General features: G+C 36.6%; 1 protein-coding gene across 1 annotated transcript; it reads left to right on the top strand.

Moving 5' to 3' along the window:
• The first annotated feature begins 18,955 nt into the window (after window positions 1-18,955).
• On the top strand, window positions 18,956-19,852 carry LOC116084703 (zinc finger protein 431-like). The gene has a single exon (XM_031361866.1). It carries the CDS (start codon window positions 19,046-19,048, stop codon window positions 19,679-19,681), a length of 636 nt encoding a protein of 211 aa, XP_031217726.1. The 5' UTR covers window positions 18,956-19,045; the 3' UTR covers window positions 19,682-19,852.
• The last annotated feature ends 287 nt before the right edge of the window (window positions 19,853-20,139 follow it).

The following is a 20,139-nucleotide window of genomic DNA, read 5'->3' as shown; positions in this document are numbered from 1 at the left end:
TGAGAGGCTCAGCTGGACTAAGTTCTCTCCCTCTCGCTTGGTTCTGCCAGTAGAGAGCAGACTTTTTCTCTGCATAATATCTGGCTGTGGGTTTTTGCACCTGATCCCAGTTGATCCTGAGAAAGCCTCTTAGATGGCAATGGATGGAGCTAGGAGAATATGACCCACTGAGTCAACAAATCTTGGGTTTACAGAAGCAAGCAGCAAGCATGGAAGGCTTCATGGGCCATCTGCATTTATGCTATGACTGTTAGCTTGTTGTATTTGAGAGACTCCTCAAAGTGTGACTGTGTGTATGTTGACTTTCTTGTCTGCTTTTGCAACTTTTCTCCTTCTATTGGTTTGCCTTGACCATCTTCTATATGACGAGGTTTACTCTGTCTAACTGTATGTTCTTTTGCCCTGTTTGGTTGTTGTCTTTTGGACACCTGCTCTTTTCTGAAGAGAAATGAAAGGAAGTGGCACTGGGGAAGAAATAGGTGAAGGAGGATGGGAGGAATGGAGAGAGGAAAACTGTGGTTTGTCTGTATGGTATGAGAGAAAAATCTATTTCAATAAAAAAATGGATTGATGTCTTTGTGTGAGTTTCGGTGTTACTTTGTACTATTTGCAAAAATTTTGCTGTTTAGATTTTTACTTTTGATGTTTTTGATTCTTTGTGAGAGAGATGAAGAACATGGCACTGCATGAATAAGGAGATGGGTAGGATTTGGGAGAAGGTGGGTGAGGGAAAAGAATATAATAAAAATATATTATGTGGAAAATATAAGTAAAATTAATTTATATCATTTTACATTGCTGAGACATCAAACAGATACTGTTTTATGAGATACTGAGATAAACTTTTCATGACTTGGTATGACAGTGCATCCGATGGTACAGCTGTAATTGTGGGTTATTATTTCAGGCCATTGTGACTCTGTGCATCCTCTACCTCATTGTCTTCTTGGTACTGCAGTTTATTTTTCACATTAAATAAAAACACTATCAGGAAAAAGAAGAATGTACTATAATCTTATGACCTCTCTGCTGACAGCTCCATATGTTTTAAAGGAAATAAAGATACAAAATCAGAATTATGAAACAACTATTCACATCCGAAGAATGTTTTGTAAATTTATTGCTTGGCTGTGTGCTGCAAGTGCCATTGTTTTTGATGAACAAGGACATATATCTGTGAAATAAAACCAAGATAGTATCTCACTGCAATTCAAAAAGCATGACTACCTTAAGCTATAGTTGTTCAGCAAATGTGAGATTATTGGCTTCGGAGGGATTTATTAATTTGATGTACTTTAATCCCGACCCATTGTAAAAGAATACGGTTGTCACTCAGATGATGAGGTCTCACTTATTTCGTGCAGTATTTTGAGTATCTTTTTTCAGTCATATCTAAAATTCATCTGGCAGTTGGGAAAAGGCCCCTGCCGCAGAGCAGTCAGTCACCTACAATGAATGCAAGAACCACATCCAGGCTTCAAATGTCACCACATTGCCATCTTACTGTGAATGGCTGAAATTTACTTCCCGTTGTTAGTGGGGCTGAAAATTGCCACAGGTTTCTACAGTTATAATGTATTGTCTAAACCAGAAAACACTTCCCAGATTGAATTGACCTTTTAGAAATAGCACTTTCATCTTTAGGATGCAGGACTGGTGCAATATTTTATTTAAAAAGGTTATTTAGCTATAGAAGTTGGAGAAAGGGTAAGGAATTAGAAACAATTATTGCTATATATAATGTTTTGTTGTCAAAAAAAATAGTAAAAGGGATCACAGAGCAGTGGCCACTGAGTATTTAGCGATGTAAATACTACAGCCTGGACTATTCTGAAAAATACCCACTTTAACTTTACCAATAAGAATAGCATGAAGAATGACAACAATTGTGCATTTTGTACATTTAAGTAATGTGTCTCTTTGTCATTATACAGAGAGTGGAAAATCATCAAGTTTATTGGAATACATAAAGCAAAATGTAAGTCTATGTTACTCAAAGAACACTGTATATTTTTGTTCTCTCACACACAATCTCTCCCCTCTCTCTCTCTCTCTCTCTCTCTCTCTCTCTCTCTCTCTCTCTCACACACACACACACACACACACACACACACACACACACACACTTTCTCTCTCTCATTGTATTAGTGAATGAATGTATGTGTGCTTATAAGAGAGAAAGACTGAAGGGAACAATAACAAAAATAAACAATGTCATAGAAAGAAATCTTTTTTTATACTAGGTAATTTACTTTTTATTAGACACTTTATTTACATTTCAAATGTTATCCCCTTTCCTGGTTTTCCCTCAGAAAACCCCCCAACCCCTCCAACTTCTCCTGCTCACCAACCTACCCACTTCAGTCCTTGCCCTGGCATTACCCTGTACTGGTGTACAGAGCCTTCAGAGGACCAAGGGCCTCTACTCACATTGATGACTGAAAAAGCCATCCTCTGCTACATATTCAGCTGGAGCAATGACTCCCTCCATGTACTCTTTGGTTGGTGATTTTGTCCTTAGGAGATTTGGGGGTACTAGTTGACTCATATTGTTGTTTCTCCTGTGTGGCTCCAAACACCTTCAGCTCCTTGGGTCCTTTCTCTAGCTCCTCCATTGGGGACCCTGTTGTCAGCCCAATGGTTGGATGATCATCCATCTCTTTATTTGTCAGGCACTGATGAGCCTCTCAGGAGACAGCTATATTAGGCTTCTGTCAGCAAACACTTGTGGGAATCCACAATAGTGTCTGGGTTTGGTGACTGTATATGGAATGAAGCCCCAGGTGGGGCAGTCTCTGAATGGCATATCCTTCAGTCTCTGCTCCACATTTTGTCTTTTTTCACTCTTTCCATGGGTATTTTGTTTCCACTTCTTAGAAGGACTGAAACATCTACACTTTTGGTCTTCTTTCTTCTTGAGCTTCATGTGGTCTGTGAATTGTATCTTGGAGACTCCAAAGTTTTGTGCTAATATCTACTTATCAGTGGGTGCATACCATGTGTGTTCTTTTGTGACTGGGTTACCTTGCTCAGGATGATATTTTCTAAATCCATCAATTTGCCTAAGAATTTCATAAATTCATTGTTTTTAATAGCTGAGTAGTACTCCATTGTGTAAATATATCACATTTTCTGTATCTATTCCTCTGTTGAGGGACATCTGGGTTCTCTATGAACATAGCAGAGCATGTGTCCTTATTACATGTTGGAACATCTACTGGGTATAGGCCCAGGAATGGTATTGCTATATTTAATTTTCTGTGGAACCACCAGAATGATTTCAACAGTGGTTGTACCATCTTGCAATCCCACCAACAATGAAGGAATGTTCCTCCTTCTCCACATCCTCAGCAGCATCTTCTGTCACCTGAGTTTTTGAACTTAGCCATTCTGACTGGTGTGAGGTGGAATCTCAGGGTTGTTTTGATTTGCATTTCCCTGATGACTAAGGATGTTGAACACTTCTTTAGGTGCTTCTCAGCCATTCATTATTCCTTTGTTGTGAATTCTTTGTTTAGCTCTGTACCCCAATTTAAATAGGGTTATTTGGTTCTCTGCAGTCTAACTTATTGAGTTCTTTGTATACATTGGACATTAGCCCTCTAGCAGATGTAGGATTGGTAAATATCTTTCCCAATGTGTTGGTTGACACTTTGTCCTATAGACAGTGCCTTTTACCTTACAGAAGCTTTGCAACTTTACAAGGTGCAATTTGTCAATTCTTGATGTTAGAGCATATGCTATTGGTTTTCTGATCAGAAAAATTTTCCCTATGTCCATGTGCTTGAGGCTCTTCCTCACTTTATTTTTTATTAGTTATAGTGTATCTTGCTTTATTTAGGTCCCTGATCCACATGGACTTGAGCTTTGTACAAGGTCTTAAGAATAGATTAGTTTTCATTCTTCTACATGCTGACCTCCAGTTCAACCAACACTGTTTGTTGAAAATGCTGTCTTTTTTTCAACTGGATTGTTTTAGTTGTCAAAGATCAAGTGACCATAGGTGCCTGGGTTCATTTCTCTGTCTTCAGTTCTATTCCATTGATCTACCTGCCTGTCACTGTACCAATACTATGCAGTTTTTATCACAGTTGCTCTGTAGTACTGCTTGAGGTCAGGGATGGTGATTCCCCCAGAAGTTCTTTTATTGTTGAGAATAGTATTCATTATACTAGGGTTTTTGTTATTCCAGATGAATTTGCAAGTGCTTTAAATGTATTATTTTACGTTTTAAAAAAAATAAATTAAAAATTTTAAGTTTGATTAACCATGTAAATGAATTTGATAGTAATTAATAGTGGTGTGGCTTATGAGACTAAAATTTGCCCATTTTGTTTGTTTTTTTCTTTGTATATGTTTTCTTTCTTTTTTTCTTTCTTTCTTTTTTTAATAACCATTCAGTACAATTGACACTGCATGGAATTTAGGTTTTACTGAGTGTTAGCAAAGGAAAACATCAATTCAAAAAAGATTGGGACAAGAATATTGAACAGAGAGTATTTGTCATGTCTCATGACAAAAGACAGTATGGGAACTGCCTTCAGTTCCCATACCCATAGTTTTTGGCCATAGTTTAAATGTGAATTTGAAATTTTTAAAGAATTTATGATACAGCTGAATTTTAAAATCTTTTCTTATGGCCTTCATTGTTTTTTCTTCTTTTATTCATTTTTTCAATTGTTATTTTCCCTCCCCTATGTGTATGCTTAAATCAATTTTAAGCACAAGTCTTATGAATTTATTTCCTAAATGAACAGAATTATACTGTCGAAAATAATTACATATTAAACAACATTTGAAGAATGGAAATAAACATCAAATAGACAATTCTTTCATGTCATTAGTCATCCCTCATCACTGTGATGTGTTCCAATAAGCATAAACATCTACTCATTTCTCCTTTAGATGCAGCATGACCAAACAAGCCTTGGTAAATTGAAAAGAAAATAAAGCAGTGATGTTGAAAACTTAATAGAGAATGCTAAAAATTCTAGATGAATTTTACTTTAGCAAACATGCAAAGAAAAGAAAATTCAGTATTATATGAGACCACTTTTATTTTAATAAATGTTGTTTTATTCTGCATTGTTTGGTGCTATTTATATATAAAACTCTGCTGTTTGCTTTTAAAATATATTTGCTTTGCATACTGGCTTAGGTTTTGATGTTTTATAGGTGTAGGAAAAATATCCCACAGCCATTTTAAAGCTACTTAAGAGCAGGGAGCATGTTCTTGGCATCTGTGAAAGTTCCCTTTTCTAAGATGGATGAGTTGTTTGTGTACTTCATCTATTGCATCTTTGATCATTCCTGTGGTCATGGGGTCAAAGTCTCTCTAATGATTCAGTCCCTTATATGTCATTAAATTGTAATTCTAGCTGTAGATTTCATAATTGGAATAAAATAGGGCCTTCACATTAAACTAATATGTGTTCCCATGAAATATCCATTCTCACTGGCTTCTTAGGAAATCCTCTTAATCATAGCTGTTCCAGAGGAGCTGATACTTAATGCTCTTCTAGGAATATTTACCAGTTCAAAGGCCAACATAGAGCTGTCATAAATTTATTTAGAGACCATTGATTTGTCATTGAAGATAAGAAGGCACCAATCCTTGCAAATAGTTTCTCAGTCAATGTCATGTTTCAACTCTGTAATGCCCCCAAAAGCTCATGTGCTTGAACACTTGGTTCCCAAATGATGGTACTATAGCAGAATGTTATGCAACCAGCAAAAGGTTGAACCTTGCTGGAAGAGGTATATCACTGGAGGTGTACAAGGAACTTTGAGTGTTCTAACTTGAGATCCATTTCATGGGAGAAAGCCGATCATAGACACTATACTCTGTTATCACTACAGATAGGAGCCAAGCATAACTATCTTCTCAGAGGCTTCCTCTAGCAGCTGATGGAAATGGATATAGACCCACAACCAAATAATAGGTGGAGTACCAGTAGTCTTGTCAAAAAGCTAAAAGAAAGATTGAGGGATCCAGATAGGTTAGGAACATCACAAGAAGACCTACAGAGCAAAGTTACCTGGGCCCGTAGAGGCTGACAGAAACTGGACCACAAACTAAAGAGCATTCATATGCTGGACCTAGGCCCCCTACATGTTTGTAGTTGTTATGCACCTTGGTCTTCATGTAAGAGCTCCTAACAATTGAAGTGAGAGCTGTCTCAAACTCTGTTGCCTGCCTTTGAATCTCCCCTCTACCCCCAGTTAGGCTGCTTGACCTGCTTAATTGGAAGAGGATGCACTTAGTTTTTCTGCAACTTGATGTGCCAGGGTAGGTCGGTACTCATGTAGGGGGTCTCCTCTTCTCTGAGGAGAGGCATCTTATGGTTTCATTTGCTGTGAATAGAAACCATGACTAAGGCAGCTTTTATAAAGGACAACATTTAGTTGGAGCTGGCTTATAGGTTCAGAGGTTGAGTCCATTATCATCAAGAGTGGGGACATGGTAGCATCCAGGCAGGCATGGCACTAGAGAGCTACAAGTTCTACATCATGTTCCAACTACAGACAGGAGAGTGCTCTCTCCCAGGCAGCTAGGAGGAGGGTCTCAAATCTCATCCCATAATGTCACACTTCCTCTAACAAGGCCACACCTACTCCAACAAGGCCACATTTACTGATGGTGTCATTCTCTGGGCAAAGCATATTCAAACCCCTAAAATATGGATGGGAGGAATGGTAGAGTGTTGTGAAGGAGTTGGAAAAGAGGAGGGAAAGTTGCCATGATCAGGACAAAAGGTCAATACATGAATTAAAAATGCTTCCTAATTCTTTTTTTTTTTTTGTATTTTAGAGTCTAATATTTTGAATTCTTTATATATTTTGGATATTAGCCCTCTATCAGCTGTAAGCTTAGTGAAGAATTTTTCCCAATCTGTAAGGAGCTGTTTTGTCCTATTGATAGTGTCCTTTTTGTACTGAAGATTTTCAATTTCAAGAGGTCTCAATTATCAACTTTTGATCTTAGAGCATGAGCCATGAATGTTCTGTTGATTCATATGTCCTTCAACAGAAGAATGGATACAGAAAATATGGTACATTTACACAATGGAGTACTATTCAACTATTAAAAATAATGGCTTTATGAAATTCATAGGCAAATGGATGGAACTAGAAAACATCCTCCTGAGTAAATTATCCCATTCACAGAAGAACACACATGGTCAGGCAGTGGTGGCACATGTTCTTAATCCCAGCACTTGTGAGGCAGAGGCAGGTGGATTTCTGAGTTAAAAGCCAGCCTGGTCTACAGAATGAGTTCTAGGACAGCCAAGGCTACAGAGAGAAACCCTGTCTCAAAAAAACAAAACAAAACAAACAAACAAAAACAAAAATAGAGCCGGGCGGTGGTGGCGCACGCCTTTAATCCCAGCACTTGGGAGGCAGAGGCAGGCAGATTTCTGAGTTCGAGGCCAGCCTGGTCTCCAGAGTGAGTTCCAGGACAGCCAGGGCTATACAGAGAAACCCTGTCTCGAAAAAAAAAAAAAAACAAAAAACAAAAAACAAAAACAAACAAACAAAAAAAAATAGAACAAAACAACAACAACAAAACACATGGTATGCACTCACTTATAAGTGAATATTAGCCCCAAAGCTTGGAATACCCAAGATATAATTCACAGATCATATGAAGCTCAAGAAGAAGAAAGAGAAAACTGTGGATACTTCAGTCCTTCTTAGAAAGAGAAACAAAATACTCACTGGAGATAGAAGAGAGGCAGAGGAAAAAGGAGGGGCAGGATCAGGTATGAGAGGAAATGGGAATGATGTACAGACGGTCAATAATTTGAACAGAGGTGTGAAGCAATAGGGTATAGGGGTCTGGCAGTAGCCACCAGCAAGTCCCAGATGCCAGAAAAGCAAGAGGCTCCCAGGACCCAAAGATGATGAGATTAGCTGAAATGCCATCAAAGGGAGGGAGAACATGTAGAGACCATATCCAGAGGTAAGGCAAGGCCCTCAATTGGCTGATGGGGTCACCCATTCTTCTCCAAATTTTTAAGCCAGAATTGCTCCTGTCTAAAGGAAATATGCAGACAAAGTGTGGAGCAGATACAGAAGGAAAGGCCTTCCAGAGTCTGCCCCACCTGCGGCTCCATCCCATATACAGACACCAAACCCAGACACTATTACAGATCCCAAGATGTTCTTGTTAAGAGGAGCCTGATATAATTGTCTTCTGAGAGGCTCTGCTAGAGCCTGACAAATATAGAGGGAGATTCTTGAAGCCAACCATTGGACTGAGCACTGGGTCCTCAGCGGAGGAGCTAGAGAAAGAACTGAAAGAGCTGAAGGGGTTTGCAACTCCATAGGAATCAACCAACCAGACACCCCTACCCCAGAGCTCCCAGGGACTAAACCACCAACTAAAGAGTGACCCACAGCCCCAACCGCCTATGTAGCATAGGATGGCCTTGTCTGCCATCAATGGGAGAAGAGTCCATTGGTCCTATAAAGGCTAGATGCCCCAATGTACAGAAATGTGAAGTTGGCAAATCAGGAGTGGGTGTGTAGGGGAGCACCCTCACATAAACAGGGAAAGGGAGGATGGGATAGGGGATTTCTGGGAGGAAAGCTGGGAAAGGGGATAACATATGAAATTTAAATACAGAAAATATCCAATAAAAATTAAAAAGCTGGTCATGTACTTCCTTAGACATGTATTTATATAGTGTCTGTTTATAAATAGGAAGACTTTTCATTATTGGAATAAAAGATGTTGTTTCTATTATTTTTATTATATAAATATATTGATTTTATTTCATATTTTGTCTACTATATTTGTTTAAGAGTATTAATTTACATGAAGTCTTAAAGATTAAATTACATTATTGACATATTTTTGTGTTTAACTGTCTTTATAAATGAATAATTTGTTAATGAAGACCTCATATGTTCATATGCAAGAAATAGTCTGAGAATGAGTAAAATGGAAATTCTACTTGCCTTACTTCCTTTAGCATCCTCTGCAAACATCTTTTCTAAAATGTGGAATAAGGGATATAAGATGACAGTTCCCTTTGGAGTGCATCAAAACACACCAGGACAATAAAAACTATTGATAGCAAAGATGAAGGTCTGTGACCCTAAATGTGGCATCTCAGATTTGTAGAGAGCAACTAGAGAATGGCCTGCTTGGCCTTGTTCTCTCTTTCAGTAGTCAGTGTACAAGCTGTTTCAGAAACATTTTGAAACTGAGAAAAGTTTCCTTTAACATCAAGCTCGTGGGATAAATTAAATCATTTAGCTCAGTGGAACATTTCTACAACCTGGTGGTTTAGCAGTCCACAGGGCCCATACAGTTTTGAAGCCTCAAAGCTATAGAAATCCATATTGAATTCATGGATGTGGGGGTATGTAAAAAGATAAACATATTTATAAAGTTACCATTGAATCAGAAAGTTGAGTCATAAATGTCAAAGAATGAGTGGTCATATTAAAATAAAACTTTTGATATAACTATTCATATCCTATTTTCTAAAAGTCACTATGTTAGATTTATACAGATGAGTCTTTTGTGGATTCTACATGGCTATACCAACATAAGAAAAGATGAAGTGAAGTCTTATTGCTGTGAAAACACGCCCAGAAAAAATTGATACTTTTTTTGTGAAAGAAAGCTAGGGAAGACTTTTGATTGCAGTGCAGTTTGTCGCCCCTCAAACTCATAATGAGGCTTAAATTTGTGTTATGGATGTTGAGTACTACAGGATTTCTCTCTGTGTATCTTTTATTTTCTGCTTATGACTAATCATCAGTATTTCTGAATCCCAACATTATCTGAAAAACTTTGGGTATCTCATCAGAGAACAAAGACAATATTCTGCCCTTGGAATTTCTAGCCTCCAGAACTGTCGGGTTTAATGTAAATTTATTTCATAAGAATTTATTCAATCATGGGTATTCTAATATAGAGAGAGGACTGAAAGTGTAAAGTTTATAAAGACTCGAGGAATTGAATCTAACTATTGAAGACGCAGTGGTCTAAAAGGAAAGTGTTATGTGACAACATTCACAAGTGAAATTTTATGCTAAGTGATTTTTCTTTAATTCTATCTAATTATTTCCTTAATTCCAAAAGCTGTTCTCCAGAAAACTGGGACATGTTGATGTAGACATACACAATACATTGGAAATGAATGGCTCCTGAGAGAGGGAAATGTGTAAAATGAGAAATACTTTATATAATGATCAAGAAATCAAGAGAACAACAGCAGCCTATTGTGGGCAGAGCCTTATGACTGCCACTACAGATAGGATTAAAATCAAGGGAAAGTTCAGATAAGAACCTTGAGGGGCTATATGAGAAACTACAGTGGTTCTCACTGTACCTTGCAATGACAGCCAGCAGAGTTGATGACAAGATACCATCAGTGTTTGTGGAAACTGGCAACATAATATCACTTTTTCTGATTACTAATTCATACAATGGCCTCTTTTCTAAATGCAAAGTCCTTTATCCATCAAAGTCTCTCTTCTATAATTTTTCTGTATTGTTTTGATTGGATATTTTATTTTCATGTCAAGTGTTATCCCCTATTCTGGTTCCCACCTCCAGAAACCTCCTATCCCATCCCCCGTCTCCCTGTTGACTTCTGTGCCTACTTGTATCCTCATAATCTCTTTTTGTTGTCTAATTTCTCTAGCTAGAATTTCAAGTAACACTTATCTCTCTGAAGTTCTTACCTGTCTTAAAAGTTTTTAAATTTTTCACTTTCCACTGGCTTCCTATATTTTACACATATTCCTAAAATGATTACGCAACAGGTTTCTAGTGTCTTCCTTCTAACAATAATCCAAAAATAAATGTTACATGGTGACCTTTTAATATTTACTCCAAATTGTCATTGCTACTATTTACTATCAAAGTTTTTCACCATTTGAACATAGCTCCACAATGTACATGAGAATTAAATCCATGCCTCTTTTTGTATAGATTATTTAATAGAGGAGGGCAGATTTACAGAATATTTTTAAATCCCCCCACATAAACAAAATCCTTTTGACATTGACATACAAGGATATATTTAAGCCTCATATTCAATATGAATCTTTCACTTCACATCTCATGGTTGGATGCTATCATGCTAGCCAATGAGATTTGTCAAAATATTTTACTCTATATTATCATTTGCTAAATTGATAACTATGTAGTTATCATTAACATGACCACAAATCTTGCATGCTTTTATTAAATGGGAGAGAAATATAGAACCCAAATAGTTATCGTTTGTGAGAAGTAAAGGGTTAGTGAATAAGTTAACAATAAGGGTTCAACATAAAGGCTAAGGAAATCACTTAGGTCTTAAGAATATTTTCTGTTCTTGCAGGGGACCTGAGTTCAGTTTCTAGTACCCTGTTACAGATCAGAACCTTCCATAGTGCCACATGTAGGGGATTTATCATCTTCTCTTGTCTAAACCTAAACTCTTGTGCACATGCCCTCACAGAAGTACACGTATACAAATTTCAACATGAAAAAAAAAACTTTAAATAAATCCAGCTATAATCTAAAAATATATGATGTATTTATTTTCAGAAAGAAATGATCAATGGTGAAGATGAAATGAGTATGATAGGATGACCACAACGTGTATTTTATATCCTAATGTACGAAGGAGTTAGTGTGACTATAAAATAATAATATGTATGGATATGACTGAGGCCAAAGTAATGTTAGAAAATTTGGACATGATGACTTATACTCTTAATCCCAGTAGATCTGGTGTAAAGACAACATGAAAGAGAGCTTAATGTCAGCCTCTGCACCACAGACTGCTTGTCTGAAAACAAAACAGAAAAGGAAAACCTTTGCTTAAAAGAAATCTATGCTAGTAATTCATTTTCTCCTCCATTCTACTTCAATTTCAACATCATGGGATTTGAACTTTATGATTATCATAATTTAATTATTCTCAAGATTAAATTAAATAAATATGTACCATATTTATTTGGTGAATTTTTACATATCCCAACAAAGATCCAACAACACTCCCCATTGCACTAGTGTTTCTTTATGTTTCTGCTTTTATCCTTTCATCTTTGTCAGCATGTTATTTACCTTGCTTCTTGTATGGAATTCTGCTCAGGTCTCATGTCTTCAGTAATGCTTATATCCTGGGATATCTGATATCTCTGTGTATTCTCAAAGAATCATTTTTGTCACCTAAGCACTCTGGTCACATATTATCTCATCATGGACCATTTGCATCTTCCTCTCAGCTTTTTATCCCTACTGTTCTTGAAGTAAAGTCATTATTTTTTAAATCATACTTGTTATTCATTTTTTGTGCTTTATTTTTAGTAATTCCATTTGCAAATACCTGTTTAGAGAAAGTGGACACAATTTACATAATTGAAAAATCACACCAGAAAACCTGTTTGTGTTAACTGAAGGTAATGGGAACCTGGCCAAAGGAAGTATAGAGGAATGATGTATTCCACCAAGTTGAATGAAAATATGAGGGAAGCAATCAACACCTTCTTTTCAAGTTACCATCTGCTTAGATAAAGGAGGCCAGGGCATTTATAAATGTGCCCATTTGTAAGAACATAAGTGTAATTTCAGCATCTTTTCATGTACCTCAGTACGTTTCTACCTTCAAGTATAATACAGAATGTCTTCATCTAAATGTATCTTAATGTTGATTGAGTATGCAAATTAAGTCTTGGTGACTGATGCCTGAATACTGAAAACCTTTATTAGAGACTCCTCGAACTTTCTGAGTTAAACTTGTCTCAAAAAAACAGAGACAATATGCATTATGAACATGTAAAATTGTCAAATAAATGTAATGAGTAAAGAAAAATCTAAAGTATGTTTTATTAAGTTTACACCTCATAGCAAAAGAAATTAGCTTCCTTCAGGGATTGTGTGGGGTGTTTTTCAGGAAAGGTGCACAGAGGACATATTAGACATTACTCTGATTTATGCTCAGTGCCTATTTTCTTTTGAAATCATTAATTTTTATAAATGATACAGTAAGTTTATTAACATAACACCTTACAATATTTTTAATACATTGTGAAATATGTTTAGGTTAATTTAAATCTGTTCATAACCTATTGCAACATATGGATGTAGAATTAAGTTTGTCTATTATAACATCTAATTCAATATCCCTCAATTAAATACATGATTTTGCTCATTTTCTCAGGGTTTATCAAAGACAAAGTATAACAAAGACTCCCATACTTTGCCAAGCCCACCTCCTAGGAAATTTTGTGATTAGCACTGAAGTGATTAAAGTAAATTACAGAGAGAACAGTTTTATTAGTAAGAAAGTGCCAAGCCCTAGAAAAGGCAGTTTCTAGGTATGATAATTATAAAATTACATGAAAGCATTTATTGGGTTCATAGAAAGCCCTTTATGAAATAGAAGAGGCCGGAGCTGAAATGCAGCCAGATTTGGTAACAGCATGCAAAGAACCTTCAGAGTCAAATACCATTCAAAACTGCCTAATCCCATAACTGTACCAAGGCCGGCAGGTGCTCACTACACACAACATTAATTTAGGAGACTTAGAGGGGATTTTAACGATAACCTTCTGTGCCCAATATGCTGAGAGCTATGTGTCTCTGGATAAAAATGCAGAAATTTTCCTAATCTATAGGATGATGAAGATATAAAATAGAAACAAAAATATATATTTCACCCCAGAATGATTAAACCATTTTTAATTAAGCTTGTTTTAAAATTTATAACCTACAATCTTGGGAAAATAGGAAAAAAAAAAAGATAGGGATTGCTTCTGTTCTATCATAACAAACATTAGAGTAGATCATGACCTGAAGGTATGCTATATATAAGAGCAAAAATACCGTTCCGTGAACAAACTTATAAGCATCTGGACAAGGACTTTGAGGACAGTGTTAATAGAATCCTCTCTTCTCATATGACTTTCTAACAATGAAATGAGTTGTACTCTCATCATGAACATCATGGGGTCTTGAAGCCTACATATCTTTGTGATACTTCCAGCATTGACTTGTTTCTTTAAAGGATTATCAATACAAACTTAGGATGGTAAAAATCCATAAAGAAAAGTGGTGGTGAGAAAAGCAAGGGCACATATTGAAAAGGAATAAATGACTAAACTGTGAAACATATTTGATTTGACAAAGAAACCTGGAGACTGACATTAATCTGATTTAAATTTATGAAAGCTTGTAGGTTAAAGGGGAAAATGATTTTCTAAAATTGCATTCTCTTTTATTAGGTATTCTTGGCTATATGAGCTTAAAAATATTAGACTGAATATATTCTAAAATACCAAGCAGGTGATGGTGAAGAGGAGAAAGTTTCTCTTTATATATTTCCTAAAAGCAGTCAATTTAATAATCTATCAGAAGGATGTCTGAAACCAAAACCAAACAAACAAACAAAATCAAATACCAGAATAATCAAATTGATGTTGAAATTGTATTTTTATTTTTTCTATACTTGTAGGTCTTTCTAGAAATAGACCGAGGTTTTGTTTTTGTCTTTATATGCAAGTCTTTTCAATTCCTTCAAGTATAACTGGATATTTTCATGATTTTATCTATGCTATTTGAACATACATTCAAATCTACAGACAGAAAAAAAACAGCTTGTCTTGTGTGTTTTTTGTTTCAATACATAAGCAAATGGGCCTGGTTGGAGAAAGTCACAATGCCTTCAGATAACAGCTTTCACAAGTAATTTTTTACAAGCCATATAAGACTGTTAGTCATGAGCATCTACATTTCTTTGTTCTGATATGAGTTTTCTCCATTTTCCACAATATTGAGCCATTTTATCTCCTCGACTCTCTAATGTTTCCTTTCTGGATCATATTCAGGTGAAAACCCTTTCTCTTCCTTCACAGAAATGCAGAACTATTCAGGTAAATGCTCTTTCTAACTTCTGACACAATGTCTCCAAAAGTATTGAATGTCATAACTGATGTCATCCATTGGGCTCACAAATATCTCAAACTTCTTGAGTTGGACCTCTCTTCTTGGACCCTGAATATTATGAATCCTTTCTAGGGAATTTCATTCTGATTGACCTGCTTTTCCACTTTCCTACAGTATTTCTGCATTTGTCTTTTGAAAAGTTCTTAAGAACTTTTTTTCTTTCTCTTCAAGCCTCTTCTTTTTTAATCTTTAATCCTTGAAGAGCAGAAGTATATTTCTTGGAAAATTTATCCAATCTTTATTGTATTTTTCTCATTGCAACTTATTGTTATGAATATTGCATTATACATTGAATCCATGGTGGAAAAAATTTGAGTTGGATTAAACCCTGTCTCATTGAAATCTGTGGACAGGAAACACCACTAAAAGATTATGCAGACACTGTACACAAACCACCTGAAAGGTTAGGGTTAGGGTTAGGGTTAGGGTTAGGGTTAGGGTTAGGGTTAGGGTTAGGGTTAGGGTTAGGGTTAAGGTTAGGGTTAAGGTTAGGGTTTCAAGCAGTTGTCACAGCATGAAACTCTATGTGCTAAACCACACAAACATAAATGCAAATTATACAGACTCACTTTCAATGGAAAATTTTTTCTTATCTCTTACAAGTCACAGTCACACACAATACTGGGCATCAAATCCTCTTGATTGATATGTTTAATGAGACTTTTTGTTATGTTTATTCTGTCTTTCTAAGTTTTAGTGATGATTAAAACATTGAATCTTCAAAGGAAAACAACCTAAAAAGAAAATTACTTTATTATTTTTTTTAACAAATTAAGAAGCTCTTGTCAAAGAGATATTTTACTTCCTTAGTTAGAGTTACACCGAGGTATTTTATATTATTTGTAACTATTGTGAAGGGTGTTGTTTCCCTAATTTCTTTCTCTGCCTGTTTATCCTTTGTGTATAGGAAGGCCTCTGACTTGCTTGAGTTAATTTTATATCCAGCTACTTTGCTGAAGTTGTTTATCAGGTTTAGGAGCTCTCAGGTGTAATTTTTGGGGTCACTTAAGTATACTATCACATCATCAGCATATAGTGATAATTTGACTTCTTCCTTTCCAATTCTTATCCCTTTGATATCCATTTGTTGCCTAATTGCTCTTGCTAGGACTTCAAGTACAATATTGAATAGGTAGGGAGAGAGTGGGCAACCTTGTCTAGTCCTTGATTTTAGTGGGATTGCTTCAAGTTTCTCTCCATTTAGTTTGATGTTGGCTACTGGTTTTCTGTATATTGCTTTTACTATGTTCATATATGAGCCTTGAATTCCTGATCTTTCCAAGACTTTTATCATGCAGGGATGTTGGATTTTGTCAAATGCTTTCTCAGCATCTAGTGAGATGATCATATGGTTTTTGTCTTGAGTTTGTTTATGTAGTGAATTACGTTGATGGATTTCCGTATATGGAACCATCCCTGCATCCATGGGATTAAGCCTACTTGATGATGATGGATGATTGTTTTGATGTGTTCTTTGATTCGGTTTGCAAGAATTTAATTGAGTATTTTTGCATCGATATTCTTAAGGGAATTTGTTCTGAAGTATTTTTTCTTCGTTAGGTCTTTGTGTGTTTTGGGTATAAGGGTAATTGTGGCATCATAGAACGAATTGAATAGAGTACATTCAGTTTTTATTTTGTTGAATAGTTTGACGTGTATTGGTATTAGGTCTTCTTTGAAGGTTTGATAAAACTCTGCACTAAAACCATTTAGTCCTGGGCTTCTACCTCACACCAGTCAGAATGGCTAGGATAAAAAACTCAGGTGACAGCAGATGCTGGAGAGGTTGTGGAGAAAGAGGAACATTACTTCATTGCTGTTGGGATTGCAAACTGGTACAAGCACTCTGGAAATCAGTTTGGCGGTTCCTCCAGAAATTGGACATAGTACTACCGGAGGACCCAGCTATACCACTCTTGGGCATATACCCAAAAGATACTGCAACATGTAATAAGGACACATGCTCTACCATGTTCATAGCAGCCTTATTTATAATAGCCAGAACCTGGAAACAACTCAGATGTCCCTCAACAAAGGAGTGGATACAGAAATTGTGATACTTCTACACAATGGAGTACTATTCAGCTCTTAAAAACAATAAATTTATGAAATTCTTAGGGAAATGGATGGATCTGGAGAATATCATCCTGAGTGAGGTAACCCAATCACAAAAGAACAAACACAGTATGAACTCTCTGATAAGTGGTTATTATCCCAGAAGTTTAGAATAGAGGAAGAACAACCCACAAACCATAAGGAACTCAAGAAGAAAGAAAACTAAAAGGTGGACATTTCATTCCTTCTTAAAAGGAGGAACCAAATACCCATGGAAGGAGTGTCAGAGATTAACTATGGAGCAGAGACTGAAGGAATAGCAAGCCAGCCTAAATATAGCTTTCTCCTGAGAGGCTCTGACAGTACCTGACTAATACAGACGTAGAGGCTCACAGCCATCCATTGAACTGAGTACAGGGTCCTCATTGAAGGAGTTAGAGAAAGACCTATGGAGCTGAGGGGTTTGCAGCCCCTTAGGATGAGCAACTAACCACTACCCTCAGAGCTCCCAGGGTGTCAACCACCATCCAAGGACTGCACATGGATGGGTCTGATTGTTCTGGCAGCATGTGTATAGTAGAGGATTGCAAATTCAATCATCAATAGGAGGAGAGGACCTCGGCCCTGTGAAGGTTCTGTGCCCCAGTGTAACGTAATGCCAGGGCCAATAAGTGGGAAAGGGTGGGGTGGCAGGCATGGGGAGGATGGAGGCAACAGGGGTTTCTTTTCATTGTTTTTATTTGTTTCTTTGTTTTTTTGGAGGGGAAACTGGGAAAGGAGAAATTTACATGTAAATAAAGAAAATATCTAATAAAAAATTAAAAGAATTCAGTTTTTCCAGGTACTTTGTAATTTCCAGAAGCATACATTTAATCTCTAAGGCATGATCTGTTAAGTATTCCAGATGCATAATTCTTTTAATTCATATCTAAGGAATTTCATCTCCAATCCATTTTTGTAATAAAACCATTGTTATGTCTTTAAAAAACACAAATTAAGAAGCATGCTTTGAAAGAGGTACATATATTTATAATAGTTGAAACCAACAAAATGCATGTATCAGAGTTGATAAATTCTTTAAATAGCATAGAAATGGAGTGTAAATAGATATTACACAGGGGAAAAACACTAATTGGCTCAACATGCAAATATTATTTGGTATCACAAAAAATAGCAAAAGCATTGTAACTTAGGATTAATTCATATTCAATACATTTCATATGCAGTTTTATCCATCAAATGCTGTCAAGAATATTAAAGAACATTACAGCCTCATTAGGCCACTTTAACAGTAGGAATTGTCTCTAAGGAGCTTTTATTATTAGCACCAAGGAAAGCACAGTCCCATATGATTTACCCTAGCAAGTGAATAAGAAGAGGTCAGATATTAGTAAACATAAGTTTAGTTAAATAAGCTGCAATGCATTCACATATAAAATATACAACCATGAAGTAAATGAAACATGGCTGTGTATATCTCTATGAATAAATGTAGAATATCTTGTTATTAAAATAGTGAAAAAAAGTGCATGGTGTTGATATCGAGACAGGAAGGTAGATCCATGGAATAGAATTGAAGATCCAGGAGCCAGGCAGTGGCTCTAGGGGATACTCAACCCTCTTCTGACATCTAGATAATAGGCATTCACATAGCACACAAAAGTACATGCAGGCAAACCATCCACACATATAAAACACAAGAAATAAATGTAGACACACACCGTGTTTCAGGGATAACAGCAAGGGAGGCAGAGGGGAAGGGTGGCATCCCTGGATTCTGGGGTTCTCCGGGAAAGAGGCAAAGTCGGAGAGGCGGAGGGCCTTCTGTGCACGTGAGCGGCTCCCTGTCAGCGCTGTGTCCGTCCTCCGTGGCACTGTTTCTGGTGTCCAGAGGTATGCGGGACCGGAAGTCACATTTTGGAGGCTCGGATGGCTGTGGATGCAGTAACTTTTGATGATGTGCATGTGAACTTCACTAGGGAAGAATGGAATTTGCTCAATCCTTCCCAGAAAAGTCTCTACAAAGATGTGATGTTGGAAACTTACTGGAACCTCACTATTATAGGATATAATTGGGAAGACCATCATATTGAAGAAAAATGTCAAAGTTCTAGAAGTCATGAAAGGCATGTGAGAAGTCATAGTGGAGAGAAGCCATATGAAATTAAGCAATGTGGTAAAGCCTTTGCAATACCCGGTCATCTCCAAAGACATAAAAGCCTATATACTGGAGAGAAGCCTTATGAATGGAATCAATGTGGTAAAGCCTTTTCACGTCAGAGTAATCTCCAACGTCATAAAAGAACACATAGTGGAGAGAAGCCTTATGAATGTAGTCAATATGGTAAAGCCTTTACAGGTCACAGTGATCTCCAAAGACATAAAATAATACATACTGGAGAGAAGCCTTATGAATGTAATCAATGTGGTAAAGCCTTTTCACAGCAGAGTCATCTCCAATATCATAAAAGAACACATACTGGAGAGAAGCCTTATGATTGCAGTCAATGTGGTAAAACCTTTTCACACTCGAGTCATCTCCTTCATAAAAGAACACATACTGGAGAGAAGCCTTATGAATGTAATCAATGTGGTAAAGTCTTTCCAGGTCATAGTCATCTCCAATATCATAAAAGAACACATACTGGAGAGAAGCCATTTGAATGAAATCAATGTGATAAAGTGTTTGCATGATCCAGTCATCTCCAAAGACATAAAAGAGATCATACTGGACAGAAACCTTAAAATGTAGTCAATGAGCGGGGTGGTGGTGGTGAACACCTTTAATCCCAGCACTTGGGAGGGAAAGGCAGGCACATTTCTGAGTTCTAGGCCAGCCTGGTCTACAAAGTAAGTTCCAGGAGAGCCAGAGCTATATAAAGAAACCCTTTCTCAAAAAACTAAAATGGAAAAAAAAAATTCCTATTCATGAAGGACATATCTCCTTTGTGCAAATATAACAGTGCAAATACTAGAAAACATAACAGCGCAAATACTACAAAGAAATCTTATGAATGATGAGGTTGAAAAAAGCCTTTCAGAAAGTTTTTGTCTCCAAAAACATAAAGGCAGCCATATTGGAGAGAAACTATGAATGTAGACAAGGTGCTAATGACTTTCCCTGT

The sequence above is a fragment of the Mastomys coucha genome, unplaced genomic scaffold, assembly GCF_008632895.1.
Source record: "Mastomys coucha isolate ucsf_1 unplaced genomic scaffold, UCSF_Mcou_1 pScaffold9, whole genome shotgun sequence".
NCBI classification, from domain to species: domain Eukaryota; kingdom Metazoa; phylum Chordata; class Mammalia; order Rodentia; family Muridae; genus Mastomys; species Mastomys coucha.
This window is presented reverse-complemented; position numbering and strand designations above follow the sequence as displayed.

What these genes read in the sequence shown, in the direction of transcription:
- LOC116084703 (XM_031361866.1), top strand. Translation starts at nt 19,046, where the DNA reads ATGTTGGAAACTTACTGGAACCTCACTATTATAGGATATAATTGGGAA.